A 13,606-nucleotide genomic window follows, 5' to 3' on the forward strand; every position below is an offset into this window, starting at 1 on the left:
TGTTCGTGTTAAACCTCGTTATTTCAAGGCTATGAAATATTTATAATAAAAAAAGATCGATTTCTGTATTATTAAGGGAGCCTTCAAAAGCCATAAGTAATAATCACACAACAAATTGTAGAATTATGCAACGAATCACATGTTTACAGTATCGCAATTGATACAATATGTAAGTTTATTTATATTTAGATATCTAATGTTACGAAACTATTTACAAGTTTGCGGTAATATAGGCACAATTTGCGATGAAATTGAATTTATATGATACAACGGCAACGAAGTTGCAACCTAGTGCATTGTAGATGTTATTATGTATTTTATATACCGTAATGCAATCGAATTCATTTTAATAAGTAAAAACTTTTTACGAAGACTGTCTTCTCTGCATCTGAACTGAACTAATACACAAATAGCATTGTGAATATACAGGGTGTCCCACTAGTGGTATACAAAGCGCGAAGGAACTTGTAGTTTTACATACACTGAACACGTAAAAAATACTTAAACAATAAAATTACGTCAAAAATTGTTTGCTAAATTTTTCCTGAAAATCCATGTTTTCTTCTCTAGCTTCGCGCAGCCGGCATATACCGCTTCGCTAATGTGAGCATTTTGTCTATGAAAACATAATCTTAAACGATAGCTCACGTGCTGGTGGCAGAATAGGGCGGGTTGCTTGTTATGGGTGTACACTGTACACATAGAGTTTTAAGAATTCAACTATTTGAAAAAAAAATGCGTCTGGAATTTTATAAGTATTTTTTACAAACTCAGCGTATGCAAAACTATAAACTTCTTTGAGCTTAGTATACCAACAGTGGGACACCCTGTATAACCAAAAAGTAGTTGAAATATATTGCTAACTTAGACCTCATTCGCACGAGAGTTAAAAAAGCGTTGCGTTAAAACCCGGCGTTGGCGCTTTTTAAACGTTCTCTCTGTGGTTGTTCATACTAACGCTTTAAAATCACGCATGTCTCGTCTCTGGCTTCAGTAAGACGTGGAAATGGTTTCTGCTAAAATAATTACGTAATGTCAGTTGCGTAATATCTTTATGATATTTATATTATTATATTTGCTTAGAATTCCTCGGAAAGTTTGTTCTTAATAAACCACTTGTAGGTACCTACTTAGGTATTTGTTCAAACTCGTCATCGATAAACATGTTACTTAAAGGAATATGATAAAAATACCTACTGTTTTAATTTTTATATGTTAGGTATATTTGAAAGAAAGAAAGAAGGAAAGATTGGCACTAGCGATTTGTGTTATTAAAAGACGAAAAAGAAAACAAAAGGCATTCTGGGTACATCCTCTGAATGAACAGAGATACTTAAAAGGGCAGTTTGTGACACTGTACCATGGACTAATTCTATTAGTCCATGACTGTACGAAGAGTTAAGGCAATACCCCGGAATTTTTTTAATTATTTTCAAATGTCTATAACGATTTTGAATACAGGAACGGACGAGACTCCACATCTATAATTAATAGTTCGGGATCAACAATCCACGACATCGTATCGATTTTCTGATGATTATAAGCACAACAAACACGTGCTACCGCTGAGCGAGCGTGCGGCATACTGAACGCAGCGCCGGCGCTTTTTTAGCGCTCGTCTGAATAATAGTAAGAAGTTTCCTATGGTCTATTTTATTTAACGCCCAACGCCGAGCGTTGAAAATAGAACACTGCGCGATAAAAAAGCGTCGCGCTTTAAAAGCGCTGACGTGTGAACATATACTTGGGAATGCATTTGTTCTATTTGGACGCTTTTTTAACGGACGTTAAAAAAGCTCTCGTGTGAATGAGGTCTTACTCTTGCGTCTGCCAAGTTGTATTATGATAAGGTTAAACCCTCGCTTTGGAATAGTTCGAATTATCCAAAATGGAAGCCAAATCTCCTTTACATTCAGTTTTCAAATGCAAATTCAAATTCAAATTTTAAATTCGTGTGTTTCTATTGTCTTACGTTATAGCGCAGTTTGGTGTTTGCTCGATATTGGTCTGTGTTTAAATTTGTAAGTTATAGTGCAGTTATATGAATATTATAGTCTGTTATATTTGTGTAGTGGAGTGGTAAATAATATATGAAAGTTTATTCTGTTCTACGTAATATGGCATTTTATTATTTATCGAGTTAGAAACAAACGTTATTTAATACTGTATGAAAGAATGCATCGAAGTTATTGAAGAATTGAATACTTAGAACTTACCGCGTATAAAAATATAAGATTTAAATGAATGGTATGGTGATTTGTAAAATTTAATAAGAAAAAATGTATTTCACAGCATCCAATGTCCATTCTTAAATTTTCTATCTTGTGGCTCACTTACTTACAGATGAGGATCTGTAATTATGAATTATCTCTGTAAAATCGGATTGTTTAATGTATATTCACAGAAAATATAGCATGAAAGATCTTTCATTGTTTGTTTGTACAAAACGGATAGATTACAAGTCAAGATTTATTAAACAAGGTTTTAACGAGTTATTTCGAATGTGAACATGTATTTGTGTATTGAATAATTGGTAATTTACTCTTATAATAGGACTAACATATACGACATTCACAGTTTTATTTAGATACTAGCGGTCCGCCCCGGCTTCGCCCGTGGTACATATTTACGTTTTCTCTACATAAGAACCATCCTCGTACTTCAAGGAATATAATAAAAAAAGAATTATCGAAATCGGTTCAGCCGTTCTCGAGTTATGCGCTTACCAACACATTTTGCGATTCATTTTTATATATAAAAGATATACATATAGTGTCTAGACGTAGACGTCCTAAATTCGAATGGAAGCGTAGGTAGGTAATTAAAAAAATATAACTTTCCGACAGCTAAATATAATCTACTAATAAACCTTACGCAATGTATCAACTAAATTAGATCTAGGTTTTGTCTGTACATTGTCAAAACGTTTATAGGTACAGATTGCTAGGCCATAATTCCTAATTGCTCCAGTTTTACAGAGCGGTTTACTTCACGAGCTCTCTTCACAATGGGCAGCGTTGGCCCAACAAATGATCGTCGATGTTTGCCGCCATTACTGCGATTATGAATAAACATCTACATGATGATCATAGACATTTAGGCTCTCTACACTATCGTGATTGCCTCTTCTCACCCAACGCTGCCCATTGTGAATGCCCATTAACTTCAGTCATTTATAAAGAAAGCGACCACAGCTGACGTTTTAAGACTTTTTAATTAAACTCTTAAACCAGCGATTTAATATTAATTACGCCGCCTTGAATGGGACACATGCTGGTAATTTAAGTTTTAAAGACTTTTGGTTGAAATGGGGCTATTAAACGAAAATTACTGCTTTTGTCTAACCATCGAGACCAAGAATGATCTTAATAATTACGATAATGCTTAAGATATAAAAAAAAAATATTTAAAGCAGTTACATATAGAAAAATAAATAAATTACATTTGCAATGTAATATTGTTTACATTTGTAAATTTAAACCATTGAGATAATATTACTACGTATGGAGGAGACACCACGAACAAAATCTGTGCGCCATTTTTTTGCTCTAACTAAGTTTTAAAAATTATTATCTAGTTAGGTACTTACCGATGAAAGTTATTCCTTTGCACTTTTCCGTATTATTTGTATTATTTGTGCAATATTGTAACACACACGAAGGCATATTTGATGCGTTTCACTTTAAAACAAATAAATAATGAGCGTGCAGTTACGCCATATGGCGTATGTTGAGCGGAACATAAGTGATGTAGGCGGTGTCGTCTCCATAATATAAGTATATCTCAATGATTTAAACAAACGTAACAATGCTTATTCTATGCCTCTCAATATAAATAATATTATGTTTATAATTTGGTTGTTTTTTACAATTACTGCTATTTGTCTAATTCAATTTGATGCAATATAATAAATTTGAACAATATAGATAAATTTGAACACCCTGTATTCAATTAAACAACAACCATTTCTTGTTACAGAATGTGCCAGCGGTCTCGGTACATCTATACAAGTGTTGGATGCGTTATCGATTGACCACGCTCCTTCAGCATTGTAGACAGCTACAAAGATGGCTGACAATGTGGCGTTTGATGATGAGGTAAGTTTTAGAACACCCTGTATATGATTCCTTAGAAATTTGCATTGCAGTATTACAGAAGATTACAGGCAATGATTAAATTATCATTGATTACCCTAGTTTTTTATGTAGATAGTTGACATATCTAGTTATAATCTATTAATTGCGGTCGTAATGATTCTGCTGTTGTAATCCATACTATCTATACCTACGACAATTACTATTTTCTATTTGATTTCATAAATGAATATTATTATGCGAAAGTATAATATTAATTTGTGACTCCATCTTTCCTTCTATCTTTTAAACCGATTGGGATGAAAAATAGTAGATAGTTTAAGACCAGAAAAAGTATTAGGTTTTAACCAGGAAATCTCACGGGAATGGGAACTAGTAACTAATATTTACCACATGCATTCCATAGCACGCATTGCGGTGAAACACACATTCGATTAATCTACATTGTGATACAAAACAAATATATGTATTGTCACGGTACATGGTGCCTGGTGGTTTCATTTACATACCTACAAAAAGACGGTGAAAATGTAAATTATTATTGACTGTTTGGAAAAAAAGGATATTTACTTTATAAATTGTATAACTTTGAAATAAAAAAAATGTAAAGTTTCCTTTAGAATTTATTGCATGTTGAATTTTTTTTCATTATTATAGCTAAATCACACCCCGGACACTCCATACAAAATTATCGTTTTGACAGTCACACTGTAGAGACTGCAAATGTGTGTGTTAACGCTTTATGGTTGGCACATTTTTGACTAGCGTAAAAAAAAATCGCGTTTTTCTGATGAAATACATCCGTAAACAGCACAATATCTAACCATTTTCTACGAAAAACGATAATCACAAATCCAAAATAATAAAATTACTTTAAGTCAATTTGATTAATGTTGTCAATCTTCGTTGCGTATCGTCCCTGTAGAAAAATATGGACCATTTTTAGACTGATCGTGCGGGGTGAGGTAAGTGTTTAATTTTGGCGGGAGGCGGAGAGTGTCCGTTCTGTAGCGTTTAGCTACTATGTATTATGTATTCTGTGGCTAAATATAACATATAAGAAAGAAAAAATCTTGCAATAACCCTGATTCCGTGCGCTTAGATTTTGGCAAGCACATCGCTGCAATTTTTTTACTAATAAATAAATTTGACAGACTGACATACAACTGAATTCTGAGCGAGCTCCATTTCAAAGTCTGTTACAACTAATCTTATTTTTGGAACTACAATTTAATGTTTTATTGTAAGTATGTCTGTACGATTTGGCTTTGATCTCGGAAGAAAAGTTTGATTGAAAAGTTTTTTGTGTCATAATAATTTTAGTGATTTTTAACAACAGTACAGATTTATAGATCACTAGCTTTTCGACCGCGGCTTCGTCCGCTTTTTTTAAAGAAAAACCCCCATAGTTCCCGTTCCCGTGGGATTTCCAGGATAAAACCTATCCTATGTATTAATCCAAGTTACCCTCTATATGTGTGCTAAATTTTATTGTAATCGGTTCAGTATTTGCCTGAAATAGTAACAAACATACATACACATACATCCATCCTGACAAACTTTCGCATTTATAATATTATTAGTAGGATCTGTATTAAACTACCAGCTTTTATGAACTAAACATGTACCTATAATCTCTATGTTTCTAATCGGAAGTTCCGGGTAATTTCTAAATCAACTTAATTCCTTTTCCTGGAACATTTACCTACTGGCAAATAGCTGATGTTATTAATTTAATCTTTCCAGTAATTCGAGTATTTTACTACCTATGTACTAACTTATTTTGCTCAAAATACATACGATACTTAATTCAATTTAGCAGTTAGGTACGTACATTTGGAAAATCAAACATTCATATAGATCGATAGTAATTTTAATTCTCTAATAAGTTTAAAATAAAAGCAATCTTTACTCAGTTCAAATTTCTATAAAGTTTACAATTTAAACTGACAAAACAAAAACAATTGAAACACGTAGATAAAAAAAATATTGCATCGAAATACAGAAAATCTGCTGGCAATCAAATCGTGTGTTTGGATAAAATCGAAACGTCAGCATTGCATGCGCTGACTTTTATGAAATCACTTTTATATTACTTTTATATTTATACTAGCTGGAGGTACGGCTTTGCTCGCGTAGTATTTGATAAATGTACATGAATACCTCGCGTTTAAAAACTGTAAAGAACTCTTAAATTACTAAAGGTTCCTTGTAATTTGTAAAGTCTATTCAATAATTTTTTTCTGTACGAAAATTGTTACTTTTTCATGAAATAATTGTATGAAAACGGTTACAATAAGATCTCTAGTTTCATCAATTACTTAATTAAAATTAGTTATTCCTTAATAGTAAGTGCTAAATAATTAAACGACAAGCTACTTACAAGCTTTCTGCACGCGGTTTCGAGCGCATTTTCAAAGAAAAACCCGCATATTTCCCGCGGGATAAAACCTATCCTATGTGTTAATCCAATCTAAATGTATGCTAAATTTAATTGTAATCGGTTCAGTAGTATTTGCGTGAAAGAGTAACAAACATACACATCCATCCTCACAAACTTTCGCATTTATAATATTAGTAGGATAGGATTTATTCTATAATCATCATTGCATTGTTAAAATAATATTTAGATAATATTTTCTTATATTGTTTATGTCATACATATCATCTCGATTGTTTGAACGGCTTAACTGATTTGAATGAAAGTTAAAAAGCTAAGTAAGTAGCTTGTATATTTTTTAACCGACTTCAAAAAAAAGGAGGAGGTTATCAATTCGGCCGGAATGTTTTTTTTTTATGTATGTACACCGATTACTCCGTGGTTTCTGAACCGATTTACGTGATTCTTTTTTTGTTCGATGCGGGATGGTGTCGAATTGGTCCCATAAAAATTTTATTCGGATAGGCCCAGTAGTTTTTATTTTATGAGCATTTTTGTCTGTATTTGTAAATGTTGCAAGTGCAAGTTTGAAGTCGGTTGTTTTTAACGCAGTTATCACTTGTTATTATACTTCCTTTATGATCACAGATTAACAATCTTGAAATTCATTTTTTCAAAACACGCATAAAAGCCCAGATATTTACGAGATCAGTAATTTTATTCCCTCTCCATTTTAATAAGAGCGTTTTCTTTCTTTTTAGGCTAAAATGGCAATGATTAATCGTTGCGTGGAACAGTGGCATAACAACCGAATTAATTGTTTCCTTGACTGCCAATTAGTTATCGGATCTAGTTTTTGTTCTATTTGGTATATCTATACTAAATAATATCATCTAGGTATACTATATTTACTATATTATATATTATAATATTATAAAGCTGAAGAGTTTGTTTGTTTGTTTGTTCGAAAGCGCTAATCTCAGGAACTACTGGTCCGATTTGAAAAATTCTTTCGTTGTTAGATAGCCCATTTATCGAGGAAGGCTATAGTCTATATATCATCACGCTAAGACCAACAGGAGGATTACTTAATTATTCTTACAAAATAGTTCGCAATAATAGGTAGTAAAGTACATTTTATTTACTAGCAAACCCGGTGAATATATTCTGCTAGGACAACCTTTATAAAAAAAGCACATAAAAAAATGTGTGCGTGTACTAGTTAGTGTACACACGTAAGAAGTGAAACTTCTTTATGACCTTATTTTTCAAAAAATAATTTACTATATGCAACTTTACAGAATCACGCGTGGTAGGGATAAGAAAATATGGCGCGTAACGGAAAAATGTCACGCGTAACGAAAAAATGTTACACTAAATTTTTTTCCAACCCCGATAAATAAGTTTCACTTCAAAAATATACTTAACTCTGTCAAGCAGTTTTGTTACATACACAAGTATATGTGTAGATATAGATATATTGTAACAGCTTATAAAAACAGTTTTGTAACAACAAATGATTTCAATTCAGAAATTTTTATGATTGTTATTACTTCAAATAAAAAGTTCCCGTTATTCTAACGAAACGTAAATAATTAGATCACTAAACAAATTTTACAGTTGAATGAATTTTTCACGATGGAATGGTAAAACATTATTGGATTTTCCTCTTTCAATTAACCAGACGTTGATTTTAAATTATTGTGTTTCTGAAGTTTACAAAGCTATATACATATACAGTTCTAGAAAGGATAATAGAAATTATAGAATTACTAACGATCCGCCCCGGCTTCGCCCGTGCTGTAGTTTACGTTTTCTCTCCATAAGAATCTCGTACTTTAAGGAATATTATAAAAAAACTAATTAACGAAATCGGTTCATCCGTTCTCGAGTTATGCGTTTACCAAGACATTTTGCGATTCATTTTTATATTATAGACCTACTAATTTACTAAGTACATTCTTTGCTTCGTACCGTCATGTCATACGTGTAAGGCTTAGTGTATGTTACTTCTTAATAATTATTTTACTACTCCTTTTTTGAAGTCGGTGGAAAATGCAGCTTAAAATAACTTGTAAAATTGTCTTATCGTAACAAGCAAAGATCAAATCTTTCCCCTGTACCAAACCTAAATACCTACTCGTGTAAAAATCAAACACAGAAAAGTATTACGATTAATTTTCAACTACAAGCTTTGATCTATTGTCTTTAAACTGGCAATTACAGCTAAGATCAACAGGAAATCGAGAGAGCATTGATGTCTCGACTATTGTCTGTTTAAAATGCTATTATTGTACTGTGATTGTGTTTTGGGTTCATTCTATCGTGGATTTGTAGAAGTACTCGCGCTGTTAGCAAAATATTTGGAACTTATGAACGAATAAATTGAACGTAACATGTGTTATACATATAATTTTTGTATCTAACTGAAATATGCAAAGTTTTATTGTTCTAACAAAAAACATGGAGCCGCGCATTTCTACATTTAAGTTATTTATTGCATTTTGATAATTTATTTTGTTACAATTACTACAACTGAAGTTTAGTGGAAGTTTCAAAATCGGTAAAACGTAAATTAGGTGTGATGTAAATTGCCCCAAATTGGAGGTAATCTCTATCACCTATCAAAAACTATCATCACAATATATTCAGTGAGAAATACCTACTTCATATACCTACAAGCGCTACTGTAGTTCCTATAACGTATTAACTTATTAGTAATCTGTGCTATAATGTTCACCTAATTTCAACAGTTCGCACATTACCCGCGAAATCTAATGGCATACATTGCAAGACAGAAATAAATGAAACGTGTAAAGTTTGGTTTGTTTTCCGAGTGATTGTCGGCTATGTATATCGTATTAATGGCAGATGGTTAGAGTTTAATCATACCACTGTTAAAAATAGCAATGCGTGTGAATGTTTGTTACTATTTCACGCTAAATTTCAATGAATTTGAATGAAAAATCGATAGATATAGATGCTTTATTTAGGTACATACTGAAGTCCGGAATAGCACAAGAATAAATACAATACTAGTTTAACACAGGTATAACGCAAGCGTTAACGTTGACTGAAAACAGTAAAGGAAAATTTGTTTGTCAAAGCTTGGTACATATTATGCACATAATATACACAGTTATTATTATGATGATAAGAATATTTCTCTCTTAGTCTTTTATTTTCTACTGTTATTCTCATATTAATAGAGAGTAACAAACATTCCTTTTCAACAATTACCTTAATAGTAAAAGCGAAAAATCCGTACAAGAAATCTAAATCAAATTTAACCCTCATCGGTTCCAAATGTCGAATAAATGAATAAACCAAAGGAAAGCAAACAGCGTTTGATCTTCAGAATCCTGTTTACAAATGAATTTGCAGTTTCTTTTGTACGCTGTTTGATTATTGTGATTTATTAACCGCACAATACTGGTTTGTTTTGGAATATTTCCCTCGAATGTTCGGGAACGTTCTTTGATATGTCAATAAAGTAAAAACACGATTTATGTCATATTTACGTTTGATTTTGACAATTGATAAAATGCTGAAATGTTTTCATTTGCTCTTTATTTATGAGTGAATATTATTTTTTGTAGGGCTGTTAAAGAAATAAATAATGTATTTATTCATCGACAATATTAAAAAATACATTTTCAGTAAGTTTCCTCTGTATTTCAATATTCATCCGTAATAAATTTTCAATACCTCACAACTATAAAATATAGATGGCTTACCTTTAGTCCATTGAATGAGTCCCTCCAAGGGGGGTCTAGAGTGCGTGAGTTAGTAACGTAAGATGTTTCTTCGGAAACATGTCAAGAGTCCCTAGGTAATAAACATACTAAAACCCCGGGCCACTAGGAGGAGCCCCGGAGTGGGGGGAGGGGGAAAACGGGTCCATTTTTTCATTTTTCGCTTAAATCTCAAAAACGGTACATGTTAGAGAAAAACTTTCAAGGAAAAATTGAAAGGCCATAAAATTATCTACAAGTTGTACCTGAATCATTTTTTCCTATATCCTACCGTTTCTGAGTTATACGCAGTAAAACATGATTTTGGCTCAAACAATTTCAACATCAATCGATCAAAAAATATGTCTTTCTTCCAAAAAACTCAAATGTGCAACTTGTGACCAGTACTGATAGATTGCTCTTAATTAGTTCTATAATTGGTAAAATAAACACATTCCTCCATGGAAGCCTTTAGGAGGAATCGATTGTCAAAATATTATATTAGGGCAGTTTGAGTTACTGAACTTGATCTTTTTATTTTTTTTCTTCCAAAAAACTCAAAAGTGCAACTTGTGACCGGTACAGATAGATTGCTCATAATTAGGTCTATCATTGCTAAAAATACCAGATTCCACCACGGAGGCGTTTACGGGGAATTGAATTTTATCAGGGTAGTTACGATACATGAACTTTTTATTTTTTTTCTTCCAAAAAGCTCAAAAGTGCAACTTGTGACCGGTACAGATAGATTGCTCATAATTAGGTCTATCATTGATAAAAATACCAGATTCCACCATGGAGGCGTTTACGAGGAATTGAATTTTATTAGGGTAGTTAGTTAAAAAGTTCATGCATCGTAACTACCCTAATAAAATTCAATACCTCCTAAAGGCCTCCATGGTGGAATCTGGTTTTTTTATCAATGATAGACCTAATTATGAGCAATCTATCGGTACCGGTCACAAGTTGCACTTTTGAGTTTTTTTGGAAGAAAAAAAATAAAAAGTTCAAGTATCGTATCTACCCTAATAAAATTCAATTCCCTGTAAACGCCTCCATGGTGGAATCTAGTATTTTAATCAATGATAGACCTAATTATGAGCAATCTATCTGTACCGGTCACAAGTTGCACTTTTGAGTTTTTTGGAAGAAAAAAATAAAAAGATCAAGTTCAGTAACTCAAACTACCCTAATATAGTATTTTGACAATCGATTCCTCCTAAAGGCTTCCATGGAGGAATGTGTTTATTTTACCAATTATAGACCTAATTAAGAGCAATCTAACAGTACCAGTCACAAGTTGCACTTTTGAGTTTTTTGGAAGAAAAAAATAAAAAGATCAAGTTTAGTAACTCAAACTACCCTAATATAGTATTTTGAAAATCGATTCCTCCTAAAGGCTTCCATGGAGGAATGTGTTTATTTTACTAATTATAGACCTAATTAAGAGCAATCTATCAGTATCGGTCACAAGTTGCACTTTTGAGTTTTTTTGGAGAAAAAAAATAAAAAGTTCAAGTATCGTAACTACCCTAATAAAATTCAATTCCCCGTAAACGCCTCCGTGTTGGAATCTGGTATTTTTATCAATGATAGACCCAATTATGAGCAATCTATCTGTACCGGTCACAAGTTGCACTTATGAGTTTTTTGGAAGAAAAAAATAAAAAGATCAAGTTCAGTAACTCAAACTACCATAATATAATATTTTGACAATCGATTCCTCCTAAAGGCTTCCATGGAGGAATGTGCTTATTTTACCAATTATAGACCTAATTAAGAGCAATCTATCAGTACCGGTAACAAGTTGCACTTTTGAGTTTTTTGGAAGAAAGAAATATTTTTTGATCGATTGATGTGGAAATTGTTTGAGCCAAAATCATGTTTTACTGCGTATAACTCAGAAACGGTAGGATATAGGAAAAAATGATTCAGGTACAACTTGTAGATAATTTTATGGCCTTTCAACTTTTCCTTGAAAGTTTTTCTCTAACATGTACCGTTTTTGAGATTTAAGCGAAAAATGAAAAAATGGACCCGTTTTCCCCCTCCCCCCACTCCGGGGCTCCTCCTAGTGGCCCGGGGTTTTAGTATGTTTATTACCTAGGGACTCTTGACATGTTTCCGAAGAAACATCTTACGTTACTAACTCACGCACTCTAGAACTTTTTATTCAATGGACTACTTCTAGAGAGCACTTAGAAAATAAAAATAGTCCGGCAATAAAGTGCAGGCTTTTTTACGAGCTGGAACGTGACAGAATCTTAAACAAGTTAGTTTGTGAAATACGCTTTAGCTCTTTGGATTTCATGTCCGCCTAGTGTCTGAAAAACTTCTAAATTAATTTTCCCTGTATTCAAATCAAATTCTATTTCAGAAATTGTAATAATTAAAAACCAAATTTCCTGAATATAATTCGTCATTAATTGTAAGATGCTTAAATAGAATCACAAATAATATAGGAAATAATAACAGTACCTAACAAATATGTCAAAATATTATGACATTTAAGTATTTAAATTACGAACTTAACGACTAAATTAAGCTGTGAACAAGAGTAAGGAAGACCAATTATAAACAGTGACATAAATTAGTTCCTTATTTCACAAGCTTTCCCAAAGTGCAAACGAATGTTCAAATAATACCTTTTTTAAGAAAAGATTTTATGGCAAGCTTAAATGTTGTGGGGCGGCCTGGAAAGATTTTCTTGTTTCGAAGACGGTTTCTCGTAAGCCTCTTACGGTTTCATGACAGCCTGGTACCGTAAATATTACAAAAATTTACATTAATTTTTTGTACTTACCTACTTTAAAATACACGAGCATAATATTAATAGAATTCAGTTAATCCATACTATAATATTATAAATGTGAAAGTAACTCTGTCTGTCTGTCTGTTACTCAATCACGCCTTAACTACTGAACCAATTTGCATGAAATTTGGTATAGAGATATTTTGATACCCGAGAAAGGACATAGGCTACTTTTTACCCTGGAAAATAGGATAGGTTTTATCCCGGAAATCCCACGGGAACGGGTACTATGCGGGTTTTTCTTTGACTGCGTGGGCGAAGCTGCGGGTGGAAAGCTAGTTAGCTATATGCAAACAACTTTACTGTTTTTATTCATATCAAAGTAAGCATTTATAACACAGAAATCTGGGGGCACGGCAGTGCCCCCGCCAAGTCGAGCAAAAAAAAAAGCGGCACGGCCGTACCATCCTTTTCTCGAAGCAATTCGGGCCTTTTTCGACCCCCTATAATTCGGTTGTGGATAAAGCAAGAAACCTGAATCTTCAGTAACTAATCCGGCATTGTATAAACACGGAATATTTAAAATTTCAGTCAATTTGAACCAGTAGTTTAAGAATGACAACTTGTTAAAGTTTCTAAATTTTGT

At 32.7% G+C, this 13,606-nt stretch overlaps 1 protein-coding gene across 1 annotated transcript in view; it reads left to right on the plus strand.

The window, feature by feature from the left end:
- Dpp10 (Dipeptidyl peptidase 10) overlaps positions 1–13,606 on the plus strand; it is a 139,599-nt gene that overhangs the window by 28,437 nt on the left and 97,556 nt on the right. The window contains exon 2 of the mRNA XM_090116156.1: positions 3,979–4,097. Coding sequence (XP_089972282.1) covers positions 4,068–4,097 — 30 coding nt within the window. The 5' untranslated portion in view covers positions 3,979–4,067. The remainder of the gene's footprint in view (positions 1–3,978; positions 4,098–13,606) is intronic.

The sequence above is a fragment of the Colias eurytheme genome, chromosome 25 (genome assembly GCF_061535395.1).
Source record: "Colias eurytheme isolate Ceu_HAF_F1 chromosome 25, ilColEury1 Martin Lab GWU primary, whole genome shotgun sequence".
Classification (NCBI taxonomy): Eukaryota; Metazoa; Arthropoda; class Insecta; order Lepidoptera; family Pieridae; genus Colias; species Colias eurytheme.